This window comes from Nycticebus coucang, chromosome 18 (genome assembly GCF_027406575.1).
Source record: "Nycticebus coucang isolate mNycCou1 chromosome 18, mNycCou1.pri, whole genome shotgun sequence".
Classification (NCBI taxonomy): domain Eukaryota; kingdom Metazoa; phylum Chordata; class Mammalia; order Primates; family Lorisidae; genus Nycticebus; species Nycticebus coucang.
In genome coordinates this window covers 22838961-22865902 of record NC_069797.1, presented here as the reverse complement: position 1 = coordinate 22865902, position 26942 = coordinate 22838961, and the positions used below count along the sequence as shown (strand labels likewise).

The window sequence follows — 26942 nt, the reverse complement described above, 5'->3', positions numbered from 1 at the left end:
TTTGTTTTGTTTTGTTTTCTTTCTTTCTTTTTTTTTTTGAGACACAGCCTCACTTTGTCGTACTCAGTAAAGTGCTATGGTGTCCCAGCTCACAGCAACCTCAAATTCTTGGGCTCTAGGGATCCTCCTGCCTCAGCCTCCCAAGTAGCTGGGACTACAGGCGCCTGCCACAATGTCCAGCTATTTTTTTTTTTGTAGAGACAGAGTCTCACTTTACTGCCTTCGGTAGAGTGCCATGATGTCACAGGACTCACAGCAACCTCCAGCACTTGGGCTTCCGCGATTCTCCTGCCTCAGCCTCCCGAGTAGCTGGGACTACAGGTGCCCGCCACAACGCCCGGCTATTTTTTGGTTGCAGTTCAGCTGGGGCTGAGGTTCCAGCTATTTTTTTTTAGAGATGAGGTCTCCCTCGCTCTGGCTCGGGCTGGTCTCCAACTCGAAAGCTCAGGCCATCCACCCACCTTGGCCTCTCAGAGTGCTAAGATTACAGGTGTAAGCCATTGCACCCGGCCTAATTATCTCTTTCTTCACATCATCACCCACCCAGCACAGTCCCCTTCGAGGAAGGCTTCCTAAAGTCCTTACTTTATACTCATTGGTTTTTTCTTGCTTCTATGGTCTGAGACTCAGGGAGTGAGCCTTGGGGGTGAGGGGAGAGAGTCAGGACCTATTCTAAACTTTTTTTTTTTTTTTGAGACAGAGTCTCACTTGGTCACCCTTGGCAGAGTGCTGTGGTGTCTTAGCTCATAGCAATCTCAAACTCTTGAGTTCAAGTGATCCTCTTGCCTCAGCCTCCCAAGTAGCTCGGACTACAGATTCTTGCCACAACACCTGGCTATTTTTTAGAGATGGGGGTCTTGCTCTGGCTCAGACCGGTCTCGAACTTGTGAGCTCAGGCAATCTACCTGCCTCAGCCATCCAAGTGCTGAGACACCACTCCTGGCCTGTCCTAAACTTTTCTAGTCAAAAAATATTTTAGACAGATTGGGCACCATGGCTCATGCCTGTAATCCTAGCACTCTGGGAGGCCGAGGTAGGTGGGTTGCTTGATCTCAGGAGTTCAAGACCAGCCTGAGCAAGAATGAGACCTGTCTCTACTAAAAAATAGAAAAAACTAGCCAGGTATTGTGGTAGGCACCTGTAGTTCCAACTACTTGGGAGGCTCAGGCGAGAGGATTGCTTGAGCCTAAGAGTTTGAGGTTGTTGTGAGTTATGATGCCATGCACTCTACCCAGGTCACAGAGACTTGTCTCAAAAAAAAAAAAAGTATATATATATACATATGTATATATGTATATGCGTGTATTTCAGACATTCAAAAAATTGTGTGTGTGTGTTTGGTGTGTATAAATCCACTTACTTAATCAGCTTAAGAAATGAGAGTTACTTGGGCAGCACCTGTGGCTCAGTGAGTAGGGCGCCAACTCCATATACCGAGGGTGGTGGGTTCAAACCTGGCCCCGGCCAAACTGCAACAAAAAATAGCCAGGCATTGTGGGGGGCGCCTGTGGTCCCAGCTACTGGGGAGGCTGAGGCAGGAGAATCGCCTAAGCCCAGGAGCTGGAGGTTGCTGTGAGCTGTGACGGCACAGCACTCTACCAAGGGCAATAAAGTGAGACTCTGTCTCTACAAAAAAAGAAAAAGAAAGAAAAGAAAAGAAGAAATGAGAGTTACCAACTATACCTTTCCTGGAAGGTAACCATCCTCAACTCAGTGTGTGTTGTGCTTTTTTACAGACTGTGCCATTTGTTCCATCTCTTCCCTCTGAACCAGTGCTCTCCCTGTGCAGTGGCAGAAATGGTGTATAGTTGTAATGTCCAATATGCTAGCTACTAGCAACAAGTGACTACTAAGCACTTGAAATGTGGGGAGTATGAGAGAGGGTCTCAATTTTTAATTCTTCTCACTTTAATTCATTTAAATTGAAATAGCCAAATGTGGCTAGTGGCTACTGTATTGGAAAGTTGAAGCTTTGGACATAAGTGCCACAAGGGTAGGGACTTGGTTAAAAGAAGGTAGGGACTTGGCAAATAGAAGGTAGTCAATGACTGAGACTTTTTTTTTTTTTTGCCAGGCCGGGTTTGAATCTGCCACCTCCGGTATATGGGGCCGGCACCCTACTCCTTGAGTCACAGGTGCCACCCGACTGAGACTTTTTTTTTTTTTTGTGGTTTTTGCCCGGGGCTGGGTTTGAACCCACCACCTCCAGCATATGGGACCGGCGCCCTACTCCTTGAGCCACAGGCACCACCCCCAACTGAGACTTTTTTTGTTTGAGACAGAGTCTTACGCTGTCTTTGTGGGTAGAGTGCTGTGGCATCATAGCTCACAGCAACCTCAAACTCTTGGGCTCAAGAGATCATCTTGCCCACAGCCTCCTGAGTAGCTGGGAGTATAGGCACCTCCATAATGCTGGGCTAGTTTTTCTATTTTTAGTAGAAACGGGGTCTTGCTCTGGCTCAGGTTGGTCACTATCTCCTGAGCTCTCCTAAGCTCAAGAAATCCACCTGTCTCAGCCTCCCAGAATGCAAGGATTACAGGCATGAGCCACCATGCCCAGCCAGTGACTGAGTCTTTACAATAAGCCAGTCATGTAAGTATTATTTTCATTTCCCAGTGGGGACCACTAAGGCCCAGAGAAGTGATGTGACTAGATGAGGTCATCTAATTCTTTTTTAAAAATTTATGGGCAGCGCCTGTGGCTCAGTTGGTAGGGCGCCAGCCCCATATACCGAGGGTGGCAGGTTCAAACCCGGCCCCGGCCAAACTGCAACCAAAAAATAGCCAGGCGTTGTGGCGGGCGCCTGTAGTTCCAGCTACTTGGGAGGCTGAGGCAAGAGAATCACTTAAGCCAAGGAGTTGGAGGTTGCTGTGAGCTGTGTGAGGCCATGGCACTCTACCGAGGGCCATAAAGTGAGACTCTGTCTCTACAAAAATAAAAAAAAATTTATTTATTAAATCATAGCTGTATACATTAATGCAATCATGGGGCACCATACACTGGTTTTATATACCATTTGACATATTTTTATCACACTGGTTAACATAGCCTGCCTGGCACTTTCTTAGTTATTGTGTTAAGACATTTATATTCTACATTTACTAAGTTTCACATGTACCCTTGTAAGATGCACCGTATGTGTGGTCCCACCAATTACCCTCCCTCTGCCCATCTTCACCTCTCCCCTCCCCTCCTTTTCCCCATATTCTTAGGTTATAACTGGGTTATAGCTTTCATATAAAAGCTATAAATTAGTTTCATAGTAGGGCTGAGTACATTGGATACTTTTTCTTCCATTCTTGAGATACTTTACTAAGAATATGTTCCAGCTCCATCCATGTAAACATGAAAGAGGTAAAGTCTCCATCTTTCTTTAAGGCTGCATAATATTCCATGGTGTACATATACCACAATTTATTAATCCATTCATGGATCAATGGGCACTTGGGCTTTTTCCATGACCTAGCAATTATGAATTGGGCTGCGAGGTCATCTAAATTCCAACTGACGAGTCTAAGATTTGGGCCTAGTTCTCCCTGTTCTCAAGCCTATACTCTTAACCACTCCCAAAGGGGCCTCCAGAAGCCTCTACAAGGAGCTTGGAGCCTGTAGCACAGTGGTTACAGTGCCAGTCACATACACCGAGGCTGACGGGTTCGAAACCAGCCCAGGCCAGCTAAACGACGACAACTGCAATAAAACATAGCCGGGCATTGTGGTGGACACCTGTAGTCCCAGCTACTAGGGAGGCTGAAGCAAGAGAATCGCTTAAGCCCAAGAGTTTGAGGTGGTGTGAGCTATAACGCCATGGCACTCTACCGAGGGCTACATAGTGAGTCTGTCTCTAAATAAATAAATAAAATGGTTTAGTAAAAAAAAAAAAAGGCAGCAGCAGCCTCCATGAGGACTTCCTCACTTGAAGAAGCCTCAACAGGCCCTTCTCAGTGCACCTCCCTCATCTGTAGCTGCAGTGTTAACTTTGCAGTTCCCCTGGTATGGCCCCTGCCTAGGCAGCACTGCATGAACACCTCCTCTCAGGAGCCAGGTGGCGAAGCTCCCAGAACCACAGACAAGTAGGACAGAGGTGGAGACAGGAGAGAGAAGAAAGGAGTGGGGTGGAGATAACGTCGAGGGGACTAGTACCTTGTGTATGCAGCGAGGGGAGGCCGAGAGCAGCACTCCTCCAAGGAATAGACACACACTTTTCTACAGTTTTATTTATGAAATGATTACTGAACTGATACAAAGTTAGTGTCTCTGTCAGCAGGTTGGTACAGGGAATTAGTGTACCCTCCTTCCCACCCCTGGTGGAGGCTAAGGACAAAAATGGCTTTATCCTTCCGTCCACCTTGGCAGCACTAGGCGGGGAGAGGCCCTGGGGCAGGGAGGGAGTTCAAGGGCAGGAGGAGGAAGGTGGAAATGGGGAAGGCCTAGTGCAGAGTCCCTTCCTGCTGGAGTAAGAGGCTTGACCCTCATCACCCTGGCAGGAGTTGTGCTTTTCTTCTGTAGTAGTGGTTTGAACCAGGCAGCCTTGTGGATGAGCTTCTCTTGGATCCTCTCCTGCCTTCCCAGCCTTGTATTGGGAGTACCCTCTTTGGCTGCTTCTCAGGTAAGGGTCCTCTGTGACTTCTCTAGTCCCATTCAGGGATTCTTGTCCTCCCAGATCTCAAAAGATCTCACTGCCCTCTGTCCTCAGGGTGAAGGGCAGGGAGCCAGATCTGGTAGAGCCCAGCATCTGGTGACCTCTCCTGATGTGGAGCCTCAGCTATGTCCACACTTCTAGGGGTATCATGCCCTCCTTACTGCCCAGGGGGGGCAGCAAAGACTCATCCTCCAGAAACTTGAGGGGGAAGTGTACCAAGTGGCCCTGGATGTGGGCAAGCTCAGACTGGGCCAAGGGAGGGCTGACTGTGGCTAGAGGTTCCACGGCCACATACTCCCGGAGTGTCCGCAGGGAACGTGTGGCATTGGATGGCAGGCAGCGGAAGATCTGTGGGCAGGGAGCATGGAAGCCAGTGAAGCTCAAGGAGACTCTCCCAAGAATCCAAGCCCCACTGGGGGGGACTGGTACACTCCTGATACCACCTCTGAACACTGCGACACTGACCCTGGGCCACTGAAACCTTTAGTAGCAAATGTCCCCACACTTTTCCCCTTTCGAGGATGACTATGTGGCGAGGCTTCTCTCCATCCCACCCTGAGCAGGATAATCCACAAATATCTCCAGGCCATCCCCCTGAGCTCCCACCTGCTCATAGATATTGGCGTTTCTCTCAGCGGTCTCTTGCCACAGCTGGAAGAAGTCATCACAGATAGGGTCTCGGAGATCCAGGTCTGGCCGGGCATGTGCCCCAAGAATCACACTACAGGAGAAAGGGTCCCAGTAGGGCCAGATTAAGATACTGAGAGAAACTGAGTACCAGAAGTTATATTGTCCCCACTCAGGTAACTCGAAATAAATGCAATATAAAACTGTAAGATAAGTGGAAGAGTCCAACAGACTTTGATTTCTCTCTACTTTGATATTTTTTAATTATTATTATTATTATTATTTTTTGTAGAGACAGAGTTTCACTTTATGGCCCTAGGTAGAGTGCCATGGCATCACATAGCTCACAGCAACCTCCAACTCTTGGGCTTAGGCGATTCTCTTGCCTTAGCCTCCCAAGTAGCTGGGACTGCAGGTGCCCACCACAACACCCGGCTGTTTTTTGTTGTTGTTGCAGTTCGGCTGGGGCCGGGTTTGAACCTGCCACCCTCGGTATATGGGGCCGGCACCTTACCGACTGAGCCACAGGTGCCACCCTATTATTATTATTATTACTATTTTTTGAGACAGAGCCTCAAGCTGTCACCCTGGGTAGAGTGCTGTGGCATCACAGCTCACAGCAACCTCCAACTCCTGGGCTCAAGCAATTCTCCTGCCTCCGCCTCCCAAGTAGCTGGGACTACAGGCGCCCACCACAACACCTGGCTATTTTTTGTTTGCAGCTGTCATTGTTTGGCAGGCCCGGGCTGGATTTGAACCAGCCAGGTCAGTATATGTGGCTGGCGCCTTAGTGGCTTGCTCATACCTTAAGCTGGGTGTCTGCCAGTACCACCTCTAAGCAGCCATCACATCTGGCTCAAAAGGCAGCCCACTGCACCCCACCCTGTGGTCAGACTCTACCTGAAGCAGTGCTTCCGCAAACTCGAGGCAAACCTGCCGGCCTGGTACTCTGCCCCATCCATGAGGGATGATTCCATCTCTGTGTCCTCAATCAGCACAGCCAACTCACTGTCCCGCTTCCCCAGCAAGCTCCGGTCATTGATATTTGCAGAACCTGGGGTTAGGTGTGGGACATGTGTCTGTCTGGGCCCAGGGGGACACCCCTATGCTCCATTTACCAGAGCAATGACCTGTGGGCAACATACCTCCTTTCACTTCCACCCTAAAGTGAACCTCAGCCACAGTCCCTGTCATCCTGTCATCCCACCCCCTCATCCCTCTGCCTCTCCCTGCACTCCTGTCACTGCCAGGGGCCCAGATCCAGCTCTGACCAATGATGACTGTCCGGTCATCCGCAATGAGCATCTTGCTGTGGATGTAGATGAGCTCTGAGACCGGATGGCCGCCCAGCTCTCCGTGAGTTCGAAGCCCACAGATGGAAATATAGTCTCGCCAGGCAGTCCCCACTGTGCACAAGAGAGATGGGATAGAGGTGTAGGAGCTAAGTGCTCTCTCTTCTCACTTTAGGAGCCCTTAATACAGTCTAGTGTATATAATCCTTTCTACAGTGAAAGGCCATCTTTGGGCTTAGTAGCCTCAGAGGCACATAAGAAGGACCACCCCTTTCTCCCCACTCGCAGGCCTCCAGTGCCCCAATCTCCCTCTCCCCAGGGAAACTCTGGCACTCACTGGCTGCTTTGAGGCGGTGTAGGATGGAATACTCCCCACGGCACAGGGTCCTGAGAGAAAAGAAAGAGTGAAGGAGGTACAGATTGGGGAGGGGACAGGTCAGAAGAGACAAGGCCCTCAAAGGGCAGAGGTGGTTCAGGACAGCGTCAGGAGAGGGTACAGTGGGTGGGGGAGAATTGTGAGGCACAGACAGCCTGTGGGGGAGGGCTTACCTGTAAGTAAAGTGGAGAATGGCCTGGATGGAGTTGCCCCCACCTGTGGAGATATCACCCTCAAAGCCAGGGAGCAAGGGCAAAAGCACGTAGACTCGGAAACACTGCCCCTGTCTGGGGAGAGGCTGGCATCAGAGGTGTGACCGGTCCCTCAAACCCCAGCACCCCCCACTGGGGCTTGAGCCACGCTCACAGCCCCTACCTTCCTGACAGTGAACCTTACTTGTGGGCCTTCAGGATTCTGTCCACAATCTCATCACCCACTTTGTTCAGAACCGTCCGTCCGTCTGAGCAGCTAATGAAGAACTGATTCTGTAGCAGGAACCCAAGACAGACATCAGCAGCCTGGCCCTGGGCCCTGCCCTCAACTCCCAGCCCTGTCCCCCATGCTCAGCTCTCAGCTCTCCATGCCTAGGTTTCAGCCCAGCTGCGGCAGCCCTCCATGACAGGCCCTACTGACTTCCCAGGCCTCTCTCCTGGGACATCCCACCCATTGTCTGCCCCCACCCTCACCCAGGCAGACCTCAATGTAAAGAAAGTGCTGGCTCTCTCTGATGGTGTGCAGGTAGGCATTGAGGATGGAGTTTTCTAGAGTTCCCGCTGACCAGCGGTCCACTGATCGCAAGACCTAGGGGACAGTGAATATGAAGTGTTCCCAACCCCAGGAGAGGAGTCATATGGGGGGTTTATACATTAGCAGAGTGGGCTGGCGTGCTGGGCTGAAAGGAAGGAGGGTGCTGGCTGAAGTGGAGAGCCTTACCTGCACAGTGGTGCACTGTCCCCCTGGGAGTGTGAAAGGGAGCAAGTTTGCAGTACTGGTAGACTTGGGCAGCAGATAGGGGTACATAGGTGTCTTGTACTTGGCTTTGGTAGTCTGAGGTGGAGGGATGGCAGGGTCAGCAGGAGCTGGTAAGCTGACCCTGCCTCCCTCCAGACTTCCAGCCCCCCTATCCCAAAGGGGTGAGAACCTTAGTGAAGTTCCAGCGCTGGATGAAATGCCGGGAGAGGTCCCGGGCAGGCAGGCCATGAACAATCACCCCAACATCCCGCCATGGCATCCGGGGTGTAGTCTCCCTGTTGATGAAATCTGGGGGTCTCGGGAGAGTCAGGGGAGTGGCTGGAGCTGGTCTCTCAGTGATACTTAGGGCAGGGAGGAGGAGGATGAGCCTGCTAGAGGGAAGGCTGCCCTACTTTTGGCCCATCTTCAGTCCCAGCCCCAACTTCTGCCGCTGCTTCCAGTTCTGGGGGTCTTTGGAGGAGCGAGGCTTACCTTCAAAAGGCCGGTCCAGCTGCACCCAGTCTTTGGTGATAAGATTGCTGTAGTCCTTGCCCAGCCAGAAGAACTGGTTGTGAGACAGGTCTGGGGTGGATGGAGAATCTGGGCAGGGGTCAGGGGTCTACAGGGGAAATACATCCAAGCCAGGGATGAGAGAAGGTCATGGGGTCCAGACAGAGCCAGGGCCAAAGAGAAGATAGGAGCACTGAAGGAGTGGGAAAGAGATGGAGAGAGAGTTTCGTCCTCAGCCCTCCCCTTTGGCTGCACTTGCATCCAATACCCTCAGAGGAATGGGGAAGGCGCTGGGTTACAGTTTCTCTAAGTGTGTTCTTCAGTCCCGGAAAGGGTGAGGAACTCTCAGGTGGGCAGCACCTGGAGTGACGGGGTTCAGGGAAGACTGGAGCTGGGAAGGGATGTGGATCCAGGTTATCTGAGTTTGGGGGCACTCAGGAAGGCCTCTGGGGAGCTACCTGTGAGACAGCTGATTTAGAGGAGTCCCCAAGGTCAGTCAGTCTGTACTGCAGGTCATCCCAGCGGCCATAGGCGAGGTCCAGCCCCCCCAGGAAGGCCACTATTTGGTCCACCACCACGAGCTTCTCATGATGAGCCCATAGTGTCACCTGGTCTGGGTGGCGCATCACCTGGAGCAGGTATAGAGGCATTCGTGAGGCTGGGTTTAGGTGAGGGAAGATGGGGGCACTAGGAGGGAGAAAAAGAAGATGGAAGGATGAGACCTTCTGGGAGAGGGAGGGTTGGGGGCTGGGAACATGTGGTAAGGAGGGCTCTAGTGTGAGAGGGTTACCTTTATGTTAGGATGCAGCAGCATTAGCGCCCTCTTGCTATAGCCACTGTTGATGCCCAAGGCCAATTCCACCTCCTTAAACAGTAGTACTGATACACGGACGCCCTCCTCCTGTGGTGAGTGAGGAATTAGATCCTAGTGGCTCTCCCAGAGTGGAGGCCCCTTTCCAGCCTCCCAAACCCTTCCTGTGCTCAGGATTCCTGCATATCTCTCCATCCTGCCTGGAGATCCTAGAGCCTCTGCCACATACACCCTGCTTTGTTCTGTGCAGCAAACTTAGATTGAATGTCATCTGTCTGCTCTCCCACTCATCCATCTACACATCTGTCCACCTACTCTTCATTATCTATCCATCCATCTTCCAACCATTTACTCACCCCTCATCTACTGTCTATCATCCATCCATCCATCTACCCTCACCCTCCTGTCCCTCCACTTTTCCAACTCCTATCCTCTCATCCACCTCCCTTTCTTTCATCTATCCATCCACTTACCACCCACCCTCCTTCAACCATGTATGCTTCCTCCAGTCCATCAACAACCACAGGTCCTTCCATGCCGCCTACATGGAAGGCACTGTGCCTTGGACTGGAACTACTAATATGAATTAGTCCAGTGAGAGTAACAAGTAACACAGTATATGTTATGAAGGGGAGCATGAAGAGGAAGTGTTGGTCCTCCTCAGGGAAGAGGGAGAGGGAGGAGGTGAAGTCTGAAAGGCACTGAGTCAAGATGGTCATGTCCTCCTCCCCTGGAGCCTCAGATTCCCTGCCTTCTCCCACACTGCAGTCCTTCTCATCAACATCTACCCACAGGCCAACCCCATCCCCTACAGCCTGACCACTCTCCTCACCGCCTTCTTCTTGAGCATAATGTCCAGTCTCCAGTCATCTGAATGGGCTGGACGCTTCAAGTAAACCTCAGGACTCAACCTGGGATTGAGAACAGGGGCTGAGGGGCAAGCTAAGCCACAGATAACCAGTCACACCTCCTCTTCCCCTCCCTCCTCTGACCCATATGCTGATCGGTCCCAGGCCCGATGTTGCCCCTTCTTGCTTAGGCCTTTCCATACTCACCACCAGTCTGTGATGAAAATCTCCTCTTGAGCTTTCAGGATGGCATCTGCCACAGCAGCAAAGTAACCTGCCCCATTCACAAACCTGGGGGGAGCCCAAGCCAAGGAGGTCAGGGGAGCCAGAAGCCAGAAAGCTCTGGGGAATGAAGACCGGAGGACAGCCATAGGTCAGAGGTGACAGCAGAGTCAAAGATCAGGAATGATCAGAGAGGACAGACAGATGATATCAGATATATCAAAGTGGGGATTGCCAGTATGAGCTAAATCAAAATAAAAATTACAAAGGATGCAATAAATGAAAGAAACTGACCAAAGATTGAGAGAATTAATACATCATATGTAAGGAGCTTCAACAAATCAATAAGAAAAAGACATATAGGCCAACTGAAAAATGGGCAAAGACTAAGAACTGACAGGTCACAGAGGAAATTAAAATGGTCCATGAGAAATGATGTTCCGTTTCACTAGTAAATAGGACACTGAAATTAAAATGAAATAAAATTAAAAAAAAAAAATCTAGGGGTGGCACCTGTGGCTCAAGGGAGTAGGGCGCCGGCCCCATATACCGGAGGTGGCAGGTTCAAACTGGCCCTAGCCAAAAACTGAAAAAAAAATAAAAATCTACCAGGGCTTGGTGCCCGTAGCTCAGCAGCTAGAGTACCAGCCACAGACACCAGGGCTGGCGGGTTCGAACCCGGCCCAGGGCCTGCCAAATAACAATGACAACTGCAACAACAACAAAAAACATAGCCAAGTGTTGTGGCGGGCACCTGTAGTCCCAGCTACTTGGGAGGCTGAGGCAAGAGAATTGCTTAAGCCCAAGAGTTGGGGGTTGCTGTGAGCTGTCACGCCACAGCACACTACTGAGGGTGACATTGTGAGACTGTCTCAAAAAAAAAAAAAATCTACCAAATTGGCAAAAATTAAAATCATTGGTTATATTCAATATTAGCATAGGGGAGAGCAGGTATTCTCATAAACTACAGGTATATATACTTGTTATTTAGACCTTTTATTTTTTTTATTTTTTATTTTTTTAAGAGACAGAGCTTCAGGGCGGCGCCTGTGGCTCAGTTGGTAAGGCGCCGGCCCCATATGCTGAGGGTTGCAGGTTCAAGCCCAGCCCCGGCCAAACTGCAACAAAAAAATAGCCGGGCGTTGTGGCGGGCGCCTGTAGTCCCAGTTGCTCGGGAGGCTGAGGCAAGAGAATTGCGTAAGCCCAAGAGTTAGAGGTTGCTGTGAGCTGTGTGTCGCCACGGCACTCTACCAAGGGCGGTACAGTGAGACTCTGTCTCTACAAAAAAAAAAAAAAAAAAAGAGACAGAGCTTCACTTTATTGCCCTCGGTAGAGTGCCATGGCGTCACACAGTTCCCAGCAACCACCAACTCCAGGACTTAGGCGATTCTCTTGCCTCAGCCTCCCAAGTAGCTGGGACTACAGGCACCCGCCACAACACCCGGCTATTTTTTGTTGTTGTTGCAGTTTGGCCAGGGCTGGGTTTGAACCCGCCACCCTCGGTATATGGGGCCGGCACCCTACTAACTGAGCCACAGGCACCGCCTATTTAGACCTTTTAGAAGACAATCTGACAGTGTCTATCAAAATATTAAATGCACACACCCTTTAATACCATTAAACTCTCATAGTAATTCTATTTCTAGTATTCATCCTATAACATGCTTAGGCAAAGATTATATTCATCACAGCATTGTTCGTAAAGCAAGACAAATGGGAAATAGCCTAAATGTCTAATCTCTACACATGTATTAATTGAAAAAAATGAAGGATGGCAGCGCCTGTGGCTCAAGGAGTAGGGCGCCGGTCCCATATGCCGGAGGTGGCGGGTTCAAACCCAGCCCCGGCCAAAAACCACACAAAAAAATAAAGGACAAAAGGGGTACATGATCTCATTTAAATTCAAACAAAACGTAACATGTGCATGCACGTACAAAATATGCAGGGAAAGATCTAGGCCCCAGATTCTAGGAGGATAAATATTAAACTACTTCTAGGGTTACTTTCATGAAGGAAAATGGAGTTGTCAGGAGGGGTTACAGGGAAGGAGTAAGGAGGGTAAAGAGCTGTGTGGTGAGTGGGACCTTTACATTTTTACTCAATGTATTATTCTATTGAATTTCTTTCTTTCTTTTTTTTTTTTTTGAGACAGAGTCTTACTACGTCACCCTTGGTAGAGTGCTGTGGCATCACAGCTCACAGCAACCTCAAACTCCTGGGCTTAAGCGATTCTCTTGCCTCAGCTTCCCAAGTAGCTGGGACCACAGGTGCCCGCCACAAAGCCCAGCTATTTTTTGTTTACAATTGTCATTGCTGTTTAGCTGATCCAGGCCGGATTCAAACCCACCAGCCTTGGTGTATGTAGCTAGTGCCATACCCACTGTGCTATGAGTGCTGAGCCAATTGTATTGAATTTTTAATACCTGGTGTCTAGCATGGTGGTTAAAAGCAGAGTCTTTTCTTTTTTTTTTCTTTTGTAGAGACAGAGTCTCACTTTACCGCCCTTGGTAGAGTGCCATGATGTCACAGGACTCACAGCAACCTCCAGCTCTTGGGCTTCTGCGATTCTCCTGCCTCAGCCTCCCGAGCAGCTGGGACTACAGGAGCCCGCCACAACGCCCAGCTATTTTTTGGTTGCAGTTTAGCCGGGGCTGGGTTTGAACCCGCCACCCTCGGTATATGGGGCCAGTGCCCTACTCACTGAGCCACAGGCGCCACCCAGCAGAGTCTTTTTTCTTTCTAAAGAGAGAGAGTCTTGCTCTGTCACAGAGGCTGGAGTGCAGAGGCATCATCATAGTTTACAGCAACCTTGAACTCCTGGGCTGAAGTGATCCTCATGCCTCACCCTGAGCTGTGGGGACTGCAGGTGTGTACCACCATGCTTGGCTACTTTTTTTATTTTTTATGAAATCATAGCTGTGTACATTAATGCAATCATGGGGTACAATGTGGTTAGTTTTATATACAATTTACTTTTTTTATTTTTTGTAGAGATGGGGGTCTCATTATGTTGCCTAAGCTGCTCTCAGATGCCTGGCCTCATAAGCAATCCTGCCTCAGTTTTCCAAAGCTCTGGGAGTACAGGCTGAGCTACCACACCCAGTCAAGAGCAGAATCTTGACCTAGCCTGACTAGATTTGAAACTTTGTTCTACTGTTTACAAGGTATAACCTTGGGCAAATTACTTAACCTCCCCTTGCCTCCATTTTCTCATCTGTAAAGTAGAGATAACTAATGTACTTGCCCCACACAGCTGTTATGAGGATCCAATAGATTAATAGGTGTAGAACACTTAGTTCCTGGTGCATAGTATGATTACTACCACAGGCCAAGCCTGGGCTATTACTTCTATGTTAAAAAAATATATATATATATATCAAGGGGCAGCACCTGTGGCTCAAAGGGGTAGGGCGCCAGCCTGTATGCTGGAAGTGGCGGGTTCAAACCCAGCCCTGGCCAAAAAAAAAAAAAAAATATATATATATATATATATACACACACACACACACACACACATCAAGGCCTGACATGGTGGTGGCTCATGCCTGTAATCCTATCACTTTGGGAGGCTGAGGCTGGTGAATTGTTTGAGCTCAGCAGTTCAAGACTAGCCTAAGCAAGAGCAAGACCCCATCTCTACTAAATATATAAAAAAAAAAACTATCTGGGCATTGTGGTGGTTGCCTGTAGTCCTAGCTACTTGGAAGGCTAAGGTAAGAAGATTGCTTGAGCCCAGGAGTTGGAGGTTGCTGTGAGCTATGACTCCACAGTATTGTACTCAGAGCTACAGAGTGAGACTATCTAAAAAAAAAAATATGTACATATACATATTATATGTATATATATACATGTGTGTATATATATACACATATTATATATGCATATTTATGTATATATAATATATGTATACACACACACCAACAGCATCTCTGAGAAAAAATTCCTTCATGACTCCCTCTGCCTGTTCAGCCTCCTCAGTTTAGCCCACTGATCAGGATCCTGCTGACTCCTTGACTCTCTGAGTGCTCCTCCTCACTCTGCAACAACAATCATTCCTGGTGGTACCTAAACACGCCAGGCTCCATCTATCTTCTCTGCTTGGACTGTTTTTCCCCATTTTCCTTTTTTTAATTTTTGGTTTTGCTTTTTGTTTGTTTTTGAGACACGGTCTCACTCTATTGCCCTGGGTAGAGTGCCATGGTGTTATCATGACTCACAGCAACCTCAAATTCCAGGGCTCAAGCAATCCTCTTGCCTCAGCCTCCTGACTAGCTGGGACTACAGGCATGTACCACCACACCCAGCTAATTTTTCCATTTTTAGTAGAGCTGGGGTCTGACTTTTGCTCAGGCTGGTCTCCAACTCATGAGCTCAAGCAATCCATCTGCCTCAGCCTTCCAGAGTGCTAGGATTACAGGTGTGAGCCACCAAGCCCGGCCCATGTTCTTCCCCATTTTCTCTATCTTGCTAAGGCAATCCTCCGGGCTACCACCTCCTGGACGCCCGACAGCCCCACACTGGGGTAGCTGCTCCCGCTTTGTGCTTGTTACCCCGTATGGCAAGTCCACATTGTTTCATGACAAGATCATCCCTTTCCCTAAACCAGAGAAGTCTGTGTCTTATTGCCAGCATCTATTCATTTTTTTTTTTTTTTGTAGAGACAGAGTCTCACTGTACCGCCCTCGGTAGAGTGCCGTGGTGTCACACGGCTCACAGCAACCTCTAACTCTTGGGCTTATGTGATTCTCCTGCCTCAGCCTCCTAAGCAGCTGGTACCACAGGCGCCCGCCACAACGCCTGGCTATTTTTTTGTTGCAATTTGGCCAGGGCTGGGTTTGAACCCACCACCCTCGGCATATGGGGCTGGCGCCCCACTCACTGAGCCACAGACGCCGCGGGCATCTATTCTAAGCACATAGTACCTGCTTGGAAAAATGTTTATTAAATAAAGGAATAAAGGAGAGATTTGAAATCATAGAGAACAGAGAGGGTCAGTGTGGTAAAGGAGTTTAAAAGGGGCACTCTGGGCAGCGCTCGTAGCTCAGTGGGTAGGATGCCGTCCACATACACCAAGGCTGGCAGGTTCAAACCCGGCCCAGGACTGCTAAACAACAATGACAACTGCAGCGACAACAGGACATTTGTGTGTGTGTGTGTGGGGGGGCACCTATAGTTCCAGCTACTTGGGAAAGGCTGAGGCAAGAGAATCGCTCAAGCCCAAAAGTTTGAGGTTGCTGTAAGCTGTGATGCCATGGCACTCTTCTGAGAGTGAAGGGTGACATACTGAGACTCTGTCTCAAAAAAAAAAAAGAAAAGAAAAGGGGGCACTCTTATAAGAAGGTCAGAAGAGATTACCAAATTTGGGAGTCAGAACGATCAGAGGGAAATCAGAGAGACCAACACGATTAAAGAAGTCAGGAATCAGGAAGATTAGAGAAGTCACAAGAGAAGGGTCAGAGGACATAAAAGAAAGGATCAAGGGCTCAGAGAATACCAAAGGGTCATAGACAAGCCCAGAAGGGATGTCAGTGTCTCACCACCGGGCCAAAGTCCCAGACCGGGGCGGGGCATAGCTGTCATGCCGGTGTAGCTGTAGGAAGTCTCTGCCTGGGCCCTGTGCCAGCTCAGTGATCTCCTGGCCCCACCACCGCGCCTGCCGGTAGCTGCTGCACTTGAGAATCAGGGACCTGGACAGGAAGAAGCAGAAGGACCACTAATCCTCATTCTCCATACTGTGCTCCTGCCCAGAGACCCCACCCCTCTTTCCCACTTCCTCCCTTAGTCCTTAATCACTGGCCTATTATCTCTGCCTCATTCACAGCTGGATCCTCAGCAACTAAGTATTGTACCAGTCACTCAGGTTTGTGGAATGAACAAATGAAAGAATGGAATTTTTCTTTTTCTTTTTTCTTTTTTTTTTTTTGAGACAAAGTCTCATTCTGTTGCCCTAGGCTCAAGTGTCATGGCATCATAGCTCACAACAACTGCAAATTCCTGGGTTCAAGTGATCCTCTTGCCTCAGCTTCCCAAGTAGCTGGCACTACAGGTGCCCAACACAATGCCCCGCTAGTTTTTCTATTTTTAGTAGAGATGGGGTAGGTCTTGCTCTTGCCCAGGCTGGTCTTGAACTCCTGAGCTCAAGCAATCTTCCTGCCTTGGCATCCCAGAGTATTAGGATTACAGGCATAAGCCACTGTGCCTGGCCTAATTTTTTTTTCTTTTATATTGGGAGCTCCTCTCCTGGGCTTCTACTAACCCCCTTTCTTGAAGCCCAGACCTAAGAGCAGTCTCAAGCATCTACCTAGATAAGTTCCCTGGTTCAAAACTATGGCCAGGGGTGGCGCCTGTGGCTCAATGGAGTAGGGCGCCAGCTCCATATGCCAGAGGTGGTGGGTTCAAACCCAGCTCCAGCCAAAAAAATAAAAAAAACTGCAAAACTATGGCCAGGTACAAGGGGGTGGAAAAGCCTTCCTCTTTTCTGTCGTTTCTCCCACTCAACTTCCCTCAGGGTTACGGGCTTCCTCTCTACTCACCAGGTGTCTCTCACACCAGGAAGGCCTTACCTGTGGGAGGTGTCGATCCGCACCCCATACCGTGTCTCTGTGCTTCTTTTTCCCACTTGCACCTCGAAGCCAGGGTCAAAGAGCTGAACAAATGAGATGGTGCCAGTCTCGAGGCACATGTACAGCAGGAAGGAGTCCTTCACCACCAGCCACCTGGAGCAGAAGGGCTCCGTGCGTTCCTCCCTGCCCTCGCCATCTCCTTCCTCACCCAGCCACTGCCCAGCTGCTTAGCCCCAGCCCTCACCTCTTGGACCAGCGGTAACAAACTTGGTCTCGGCCACAGCAGGTGAGGCCAGGAACACGGTGACCACCTGAGCGCTTCCGGATCACTCCCTCTCTATGCGGACAATTGGGACGAGGTGCTGCATAAGAACTCCAGAGCCCCACCCGCCCTGAACTGCTTGCCCCATTCTCAGGCAGAGAGAAATCTAGAGTGATGTCTCCAGATGCCTGGGTGAAGGCTGTCAGATACTCACAATCCTTTGCAGCCCAGGTCTGGGATAAAGGACAGCTGACTCACTTCCAGGAACTCTGTCTGTAGAGGAAGACAAAAGCTCAGAGGACAGGCTCAGCACCCATAGCGCAGTGAGTAGGGTGCTGGCCACATACATCGAAGTTGGGGAGTTTGAGCCCAGCCTGAGCCTGCTAAACAGCAATGACAACTGCAACCAAAAAATAGCTGGGTGTTGTGGTAGGTGCCTGTAGTCCCAGCTACTCGGGAGGCTGAGGCAAGAGAATTGCTCAAGCCCCTGAGTTTGAGGTTTCTGTGAGCTGTGATGCCACCGCACTCTACCGAGAGCAACATAGTGAGACTCTGTCTCAAAAAAAAAAACGTTCAGTGAAGAGACCCGGCTTTCAGCCCCTGATCCCCCACCAACCCAGCCCTCTGCCCCCTTGAGGGTCAGACTATCCTGCTCTACCTCAAAAGACCCAGGCGTCCAGTCCCTGGAGCTTACCATGGCATGGTAGTTTCGGTAGAAAGACATAGTCAGGAGGTGGTTGAGGTAATTCTCCAGGTATTTCTGAAGTGAGAATGGGAGAGAGGGAGAGACAGATGAGACCAGAACCATTTGCACACCAATCACTTTCTCAGAGGACCTGATATCTGGCCGCACCTGTTTGCTGGCTGCATGTCTGGCAGAGCCCTCAGGAGCTGCTCGGGGCAGAGAAGGTATCTCTCTGTCACCTGCCTCTTGGGCTGGAGAAGAGGCAACTGCAAAGCTGCAGAAGGGACGGGGTGAGGGTCAGGGAAGGGCTGGGAGGCTGGGAGCTTGGATCCTGAAGCACTTGAGATGTGATTTTGGAGGAGGGGAGGAGGCCTAGAGTCTGGCAGAGAGAAGGTCCTCTACCCTGGGAATGGAGACAAGAGAAGGGAAAGGCTGCCAAGGGCATTTTGGGCATCCAGCCCTGCTGAGATATTGGCACATAACCATGGACAGGGAGAGCTGAGCAGGGACGGTTTCCTAGTGACTGGGGTCAAGGGAGAGGGGCTAGTGGCCAGAATGGGGGATGGGGGCACCTGCCCATCATAGGAGGCAGTATGGTCCCCCTCACCGAGCCAGAGGGAGCAGACTCATCAATAGTTTGTGTCTCAGGAGGTCCCGATGCAGCTCCTGGAAGTGACGGAACTTCTTCTTGGTTGTCCAGGTAAAATCACCGTGAGTCAAGCGCACAGAATATAGAGTGCAGGTGCCCACCTGGGGATGTGAGGAACTGAGCTATGGCTCCGGTTGGGCCCCAGTCTGGCCAGCCCTCCCTTTCCTCACTCCCTGGTGCCAACCAGCAACCTTGGATCCACTGGTGTATCTTTCAGTGCCCACCACCTGGGCTGTGACAGGCACTCCGGGGGCGAACACCAAAGGGTACACTTTCAGAGGCTTAATGTCATAGATCGCCAGAAAAGGGTGCATCCTGTCAGCTTGGGGGAAAGAAAGTCCATGTGAGTGAGTCCAGGAGGCTCCACCTCCTCCGTCCCCTCCCTGAAGGCCATTTCTACTCCTTATGTACCTGGGTCCTCTCCTTCCCTCAGAGTGTCCACCTCATCGGATCCCATCTGTAACTGGCTGGAGTCCAGGTCATCCCCAGAAAGGAAGAGGTTCACAGGGGACGCCGTCATCCTAGGAACATGCGAAAGCCTTAGGGAGGTGATGTGCCCTGCAGAACCTGGCCCCATCCTCACTCCCTCCCACAAGTCCTCCGTCTCCCGCAGGTGCTCATCCTCCTCTCCCACCTCGCACCCACTGGCTCCTAAACTTTCCCTCCTTACGGCCCCACCAGTGTGCGATACTCCGCCGACGCCCCTCTGACCTCCATCCCCTACCTAGGTCCCTCATCCCAATCCCTCAGTCTCCGCCCCCGGCCCTAAGCAGAGCTTCGGGGAACACCCAGCCAAGTCTGGATGGCCCCGAAGTGCCGAGGCGCAGAAGGCTGGGGGAAGGAGCCCCGGGTGGTCAAGCCGGGACGGGATGCCAGGGCTCAAGCCAGGCCAGGAGGGCTAGGAGCGGGGGTCCAGGAGGGAATGAGGAAGTTACGCACTCTCGGCCCGGGAGAGAAACCCAAAATCTGAGCTTGCAGCTGAGTCAGGCGGCCCCGCAGCCCAAGCCAGTTCCCGTCCCCGCCCGATTTCCGGGGCCCGGGACCTCCGCGGCGCCCCTTCCCCGGTCCCCTCACCCTGGCAGCAGGAGCCGGCGCCCGCGCGGTTTCGCGAGCAAGGGGAGCCAAAACCGAGCTGAAGCCAGAGCCCACACCCCAGCGGCCCGGGGTGAGGCGGGGCCGGGGCCCAGGGCCTGCCCTCGGGGGCGGGACGGCCCCCGGCCTCACCTCCGCGGGATTCTCGTCTGTCCTGTCCCGCCCTCGCCGCCCTCGGCCCGCCCCGGCGTCCCGCGCACCGCCCTTGGCCTGGGGCCGCCCTCTGTCCTGCCCTGCGCGCGGTCTGCTACTTGGATCTGGCTGGCCGGGGCCCCAGTGTGTCGGTCCATCCGTCTGTCCCGCGCCGTCGGTCCAAGCGTGCCCTGCTGCCGGCTTATATGCGCTCAACATTGCGCTCATTCATCCGCCGGGGCCGGACCCTGGGCCTCTCCACTGGCCTGCGCTGCCTGGGCCAGGCACCGGGGATGCCCCTCCGCAGCCGGGACCTGCGATGTGCCCTTCCCAGGCTGGCTACTAACTAGGGCGGCCCTAGCCCAGAGAGTTTGTACGTGAGAAGAAAGGGGATAAAAGACCCTAAAATGATGACTGCAGATTCATTAATGCATGAATGCTTGTATTCTTTCATTCATTCACCAAACAATAATTGTGCGCTTACTCCGTGTCAGACACTTGAGCGTGGGTAGTAAATAACAATAGTCAAAGAACCTGCTCTCCTAGGATTTACAATCCAAGGGGAAACGAAATTATTTGTTACTAAAAGATATTTCAATCTTTTTTTAAAAAGCATACTTCTTTCTCTCTTCTGAGAGATATTTGGGTTGTTTCTAGTTTTGTCTGTTGTGACTAAAGCTCCTACAAACATTCCAATCTTGGTGTGGATATATGTTTTCATTTCTTTTGGGTAAATAGCTAGGAGTGGAGTTGTGGGGTCATATAAGTGTGTGTTTAACTTACAAGTGTATGTTTAACTTAAGTGCACTCTGGCTCAGTGAATAGGGCGCCAGCCCCATATACCGAGGGTGGCGGGTTCAAACCCAGCCCCGGCCGAACTGCAACAAAAAAAATAGCGGGGCGTTGTGGCGGGCGCCTGTAGTCCCAGCTGCTCCGGAGGCAGAGGCAGGAGAATCGCGGAAGTCCAAGGGATGGAAGTTGCTGTGAGTCCTGTGACATCATGGCACTCTATCGAGGGCAGTAAAGTGAGACTCTGTCTCTACAAAAAAAAAAAGTGTATGTTTACCATATAAGTGTAGGTGTAACTTGTAAGAAACTGCCAAGCCGTTTTTCAAAATAATTGTTCCATTCTACATTTCCAAAATCAATGTATGGTAGTTCCAGTTATTCCACAGCATAGCCAGTGTTTGTCCATCTCTAGTGTTGGCCCTTCTTTTACTAATTAAAAAAACCATATTATTTATGGTTTAGTATAAATATTATGGAATAGTAGGAGTTTATGTATAAGCATTATGGAATAGTAGGAGTTCTCTATATATTTAGGCTACAAGTTCTTTATATATGTATGGCAAATATTTTCTCCCAGAATGTGGCTTTGTCTTTTTATTTTCTCAATAACAGTGCTTTTGAAGAACAGAAGTTTTTTACTTTTTATTCTTTTTGCAGTTTTTGGCTGAGGCTCGGTTTGAACACACCTCCTCTGTATATGGGGCCAGCACCCTACTCCTATGAGCCACAGGTGCTGCCCCAGAAGTTTTTGATTTTGATTAATCTGTGGTATCTTCTAATAGTAAAACATTGCTCAGCAATAAAGGTGAATAAAATCTAAAATGGTGCAGCTACTTTACTTAATTATTTTTAGAGACAGAGTCTCACTTTATCGCCCTCAGTAGAGTGCTGTGGCATCACAGCTCACAGCAACCTCCAAAATATGGCATCACAGCTCACAGCAGCATGACAGCTCACAGCAACCTCCAACTCCAACCTCCAACTTAGGTGATCCTCTTGCTTTAGTCTCCCCAGTAGCTGGGACTAGCTACAATGGCCGGATGTTTTTTTGTTGCAGTTTGGCTGGTGCTGGGTTTGAAACCACCACCCTCAGTATATGGGGCTGGTACCCTACCCACTGAGCCTCAGGCACTGCCCATGTGCAGCTACTTTAGAAAACAGTTCTTCAGGCTGGGTGCAGTGGCTCACACCTGTAAAACATAGCATTCTGGGAGACCAATGTGGATGGATTGCTTGAGCTCACGAATTCAATACCAGCCTGAGCAAAAAGCGAGACCCTGTCTCTACTAAAAGTAGAAAAACTCACATGGCTTCTTGTTTGTGTGATTGCTAAGATCTGGATGAAGGGTGTGATAGTTTGGCTGGGGCCAGGTTTGTACCTGCCACCCTTGGTATATGGGGCCGGCCCCCTACTCACTGAGCCACAGGCGCCATCTGACCTTCTGTCTTGAGGAAGCTCCCTGAATCCCTCACAAGAAGCAGATGGTGGTGCCAGGCTTCTTGTACAGTCTGCAGAACCATGAGCCAAATAAACCTCTTTTATTTACCAATTAAAAAAAAAAAGTAGAAAAACTAAGGCAAGAGGATCGCTTGAGCCCAAGAGTTGGAGGTTGCTGTGAGCTATGACACCACCGTACTCTACCCAGGGTGACAGCTTGAGATTCTGTCTCAAAAAAAGAAAGAAAAAGAAAACAGTTCTTCAAAATGTTAAACATTGAGTTACCATATGACCCAGCAACCACTTCTAGGTACATATACCCAAGAGGATTGAAAACCTATGTCCACAGAAAAATTATACATGAACATTCACAACAGCATTATATTCATAATAGCCAAAAAGTGGAAATAACCCAAATGTCCACCAACTTATAAATGGCTAACTAAAATGTAGCCAGGTGCAGTGGCTCACACCTATAATCCTAACTCTTTGGGAGGCTGACCCTGGTGGACTACTTGAGCTCAGGAGTTTGAGGCCAGCCTGAGCAAAAGCCAGACCCCATCTCTACTAAAAATAGAAAGGCTTGGCACAGTGGCTCATGCCTGTAATCCTAGCACTCTGGGAGGCCAAGGTGGGTGGATTGCTTGAGTTCATGGGTTCAAGATCAGCCAGAGCAAGAGCGAGACCCCGTTTCTAAAAAATAGCTGGGTGTTGGCTTGGTAGCACAGTGGTTACAGCACCAGCCACGTACACCAAGGGCGGCGGGTTTGAACCTGGTCCAGGACAGCTAAACAAGTGCAACAAAAAAATAGCCAGGCGTTGTGTCCAATGTCTGTAGTCCCAGCTACTTGGGAGGCTAAGGCAAGAGAATTGCTTAAGCCCAAGAGCTGGAGGTTGCTGTGAGCTGTGACGCCATAGCACCCTACCAAGGGCAGCACAGTGAGACTGTGTTTAAAAAAAAAAAAATAGCTGGGTGTTGTGGCAGGCGCCTATGTCCCAGCTACTTGGGAGGCTGAGGGAAGAGAATGGCTTGAGCCCAAGAGTTTGAGGTTGTAGTGAGCTTTGATGTTACAGCACTCTATAGAGGTTGACAAAGTGAGACTGTCTCAAAGAAGAAAAAAGAAAAACTAGCCAAGCCAAGTGTTATGGCAGGGGCCTGTGGTCTCAGCTACACGGGAATATGAGGCAAGAGGATTTCATTAGTCCACGAGATTGAGGTTGCTGTGAACTATGATGCCATGGCATTCTACCCATTCTACCCCCCCCCCCAAAGTAGTATACAAGGGAGTATCTTTTTTTGGAGACAGAGTCTCAAGCAGTCACCCTAAGTAGATTGTTGTGGCATCACAGCTCACAGCAACCTCAAACTCTTGGGCTTAAGTGATTCTCTTGCCTCAGCCTCCCAAGTAGCTGAGACTACAGGCATCTGCCACAGCGCCTGGCTCTTTTTTGGTTGTAGTTGTCATTGTTGTTTGCCAGGTCCGGGCTGGATTCGAACCCACGAGCTCCGGTGTATATGGTTGGTGCCCTAGCTACTGAGCTACAGGCGCAGAGCCATGTACAAGGGAATTATCATTCAACCATAAAAAGAAATTAAGTACTGATACATGCTTCTACCATCATAGATGAACCTTGAAAACATTATGCTAAGTGAAAGAAGCCAGACACAAAAGGCCACATTCTGTAAGATTCCATTTATATGAAATGACCAAGATAAGCAAAGTCATGGGGACAGAAAGTAGATAGTGGTTGCCAGAGGCTGGGGAGAAGGGAGAATGGGGAGTAACTGCTAATGAATACAAGGTTTTCTTTTGGGGGTGATAAAAATGTTGTATAGTTGTGATAGATGTATAATTCAGTGAATATAGGAAAAACTACTGAATTGTATACTTTAAAAGGGTGAATTTTATGGTATGTGAATTATATTTCAATAAAGCTGTTTATAAAAACATAAATAAAATTAATAAAATGTTAATACGTACAACATGAGTAAATTTCAAAAGCATTATGCTAAAAGAAGCCAGTCACTGAGAAATACAGTAAGATTCCATTTGTCTGTTCTAAAACAGACAAAATCAGTCTACAGTGATGGAAATCAGATCAGTAGTTGCCTGAGGCAGGGTGTGGGGAATAGAGTCCCTTTAAGGGGCATACCAGAGAACATTCCAGGGTAATAAAAACGTCCTATTTTTTTGATAGCACTGGCAATTGAATGGGTGTATATACTGACTAATACTCATGAAACTGTACATGAAACATACATGTGTATGATATTGTATGTACATTTTTACCTCAATAAAGTTCTCTTAAAAAACAAAACACAGACTCGGCGCCTGTTGCTCAAGCTGCTAAGGTGTCAGCCACATACACTAGAACTGGTGGGTTTGAATCTACCCTGGGGCCTGCCAAACAATGACAACTACAACCAAACAATAGCTGGACGTTGTGGCAGGCACCTATAGTCCCAGCTACTCAGGAGACTGAGGCAAGAGAATCGCTTAAGCCCAGGAGTTGGAGGTTGCTGTGAGCTATGATGCCACAGCACTCTACCCAGGGCAATAGCTTGAGGCTCTGTCTCAAAACCAAACAAAAAAAGAAACAAACAAACAAAACCCACATAGATTTCTCTAAGTCAAGCAATACAATATAATCAGCAGTATATCCTAACATTTCCAGAGTGGTAGCACCCGGAGGGAATGATAGAGCATTTATACAGCTTTACTGGAGGGCATTTAGAGACCTTGGCTAGGGTGCTCTGAGCCTGAGGCTCCCAGCCTGGGCTCTGGCCACCCCCGGACCTGGCTGAGGGCATCAGTGACTGTGGACATGCTTGGGAAGCTCAGAGTGCTGATTAAGAGAGCAGACTCTGGGGTCAGATTGACTCTGGATAAGGAGTGTGAGGGGTCATGGTTTCTATTTGGCTGATAACTGTCTTTGTGACCTTGGGCAGATTTATTTATTTCTCAGTTGCCTCCCTTTCCTCATCTATAAAATCAAGATAGTAATAACAGTTACCTCAAAAGATCATCGATATGGTTAAATGGGATAGTACGTAAAAATTCATGGCATTTACCTGGTACAGCATAATTAATCAGTTACAACCATCTTTATAATGGGATAAGAGCTATCAGACCATTTAATGAGAACATAAAGATCTATCTGCTTGGCTAGTAAAGTTTATCATTCTAAAAAAAATTCTTTAAAACTTTACATCTTAGGGTGGCGCCTGTGGCTCAAAGGAGTAGGGCGCCGGCCCCATATACCGGAGGTGGTGGGTTCAAACCTAGCCCCGGTCAAAAAATAAACCAAAACTTTATATCTTGGGCACTTCCGTTCTCATTCTAAAATACAAACAAATCCCCAGCAGTGTCCAGTCTGGCACCAAATTTTTGGGTTTTGTGCTGAACTTCCACTGCATCTGTCCCAGAACCTCTGTGTTTGTCTCTGCCATACCGCACCTCCCAGTCTCTTCCTGCTTCTCCATTGGGATCAGAGAGAACCCCCAAGTTAAGGGGGCACAAAAGAATAGGTGTTTGAAGGGGAGCATCCCCCACCCTTCCCCCCTCCCTTCTCTCCTCCTTCCATCCCTGGAGCCTATAATCACCGGGCGGTCTGAGGCTCTAAGGCTAAGTGGTAGTTTTGCCCATGGTGGGGGGGCTTAGGAACCACACCCCTGCCCCTGGGGCCCTCCTGGCCATTCCCTGCATCTCAGCCTCCTCCACTGTTGAGATGGGTCTGAAGGGGGCATGGTGTTTCCCATGGTGCGGGTGCCGAAGACGGCGGGGGACTGAAAGAGGTGCAGGTACAGGGGTGGAATGAAGGAAAAGGGGGTATTGGGCAGACAGACAGATAATTGCATTGGGAAGAAAGATAAATGGTCAAACCAGCAAAGGGAAAAAGGATCATCTCTTTCCTGGGTGGGAGATGGATCCCTCAAGTCTTCACAAGACTGGCTAAACACTTTGTAGGGCCTAGTACAAAATGAAAAAGTAGAGCCTCTTGTTAAAAATTCAAGAATTTCGAGAAGGTGACAGCAGAGCACTACGCAAACATGGCAGCTCTTCTGAGTAGGGAGGACCCTGTGCAGCTGCACAGGTGGCACGCCAGTGAGCTAGCCTTACTTGCTGGGCAACATCACCTCTTTATTTCCCTGTTACTGCCACCAGCATTCCTCACCCATCCCCAGGTCCCTAAGTGTCTTCCCTACGTTGGTTCTTCCTCAACCCCAGGTGGGGGTGGGGTGGGAGGGTGAACTCTGACCTACAACTTCCTTCTCTTTCTCTGACCTCCCTTTTAGGCCTGGGTCCTGCTGCCCCTCCAGATCCCAGCCCAGCAACAGCCCCCACTGTGGCTGAGGGAGGGATACCCTTATCGGAGGCTGGTGCCTACTTCAGCAGGAAAGCCCGGCTCTCCTTCCGCCACCAGCTGCATGATATAGCATCAGCCAATGACTCCACTATTTGAAAAGGACAACCAAGGGCTGAAACTCCAGGAAGGCTTGGCAACCTTCCTTCCCTATATTTCTGTGATCCCATTGTCTGGTTCCCTGGGTCCCTCATAACCCTTTCATTAAATACCTTCAGAGTTGCCCAGTGTTGTGTGTATGTGGGTGTGGGGGGGTTGGGTTGGGGTGCAGACAGAAGTGGGTGCAAGGTGCTAGCACTGGGTCATGGGGCTGAGATGGGAAATGTTGCTTGGGGTAGGAGTGGGGACACAGGAATGGTGAATACAAGGCAGTTGATCTAATGCAGAGCCCAGTTGTGGCTAGGAAGAAAGTAGGAGTTTGCAGAAGTCAGGCTTCAGAGTTGAGTATGGAGAGCAGTTTAGGGAGGGTGGGGGCTAGGCTAGACAGAAGATGGGGTTAGGGACCATGTTGATTCAATAAATACTGAGTGTCTACCCCTTCCCAGGCATTGAAGATGTATCAATGAACCAGGAAGAAAGAATTCTCTTCTCACTGAGCTTTCTAGAAGGGGAAAGTAGACAATAATATACAAGTAAACAAATCAGCCCGACAATATGAGATAGTATTAAGTGCTATAAACAGGGTTT

General features: G+C 49.6%; 2 protein-coding genes across 5 annotated transcripts; one reads left to right on the top strand and one right to left on the bottom strand.

The window, feature by feature from the left end:
- Positions 1-4202: 4202 nt before the first annotated feature.
- PLD2 (phospholipase D2) lies at positions 4203-19657 on the bottom strand. Of its 4 annotated transcripts, none has more exons than XM_053569198.1 (25): positions 19514-19652; positions 18851-18960; positions 18631-18761; positions 18398-18540; positions 17959-18064; positions 17800-17865; positions 17320-17378; positions 17088-17180; positions 16844-16996; positions 15818-15967; positions 10266-10349; positions 10043-10121; positions 9190-9300; positions 8858-9028; positions 8382-8508; positions 8080-8198; positions 7872-7985; positions 7635-7739; positions 7335-7423; positions 7112-7225; positions 6900-6949; positions 6542-6676; positions 6171-6324; positions 5250-5364; positions 4203-4991 (listed from the first exon to the last, which is right to left on the bottom strand). In XM_053569198.1, the coding sequence occupies exons 2-25, from the start codon at positions 18957-18959 to the stop codon at positions 4767-4769; spliced, it is 2802 nt and encodes a 933-aa protein (XP_053425173.1). In that variant the 5' UTR covers position 18960; positions 19514-19652; the 3' UTR covers positions 4203-4766. The 4 variants fall into 4 exon arrangements, 3 of the variants coding, with proteins under 3 accessions (XP_053425173.1, XP_053425174.1, XP_053425175.1); XM_053569199.1 differs by lacking the exon at positions 19514-19652 and adding an exon at positions 19379-19496; XR_008375541.1 differs by lacking the exon at positions 4203-4991 and having other exon boundaries at positions 7112-7236; positions 19514-19656.
- A 5953-nt stretch (positions 19658-25610) lies between these two features.
- C18H17orf114 (chromosome 18 C17orf114 homolog) lies at positions 25611-26479 on the top strand. Its single transcript, XM_053567945.1, has 2 exons — positions 25611-25692; positions 26188-26479. Exons 1-2 carry the CDS (start codon positions 25620-25622, stop codon positions 26352-26354), a joined length of 240 nt encoding a protein of 79 aa, XP_053423920.1. The 5' UTR covers positions 25611-25619; the 3' UTR covers positions 26355-26479.
- Positions 26480-26942: the final 463 nt, after the last annotated feature.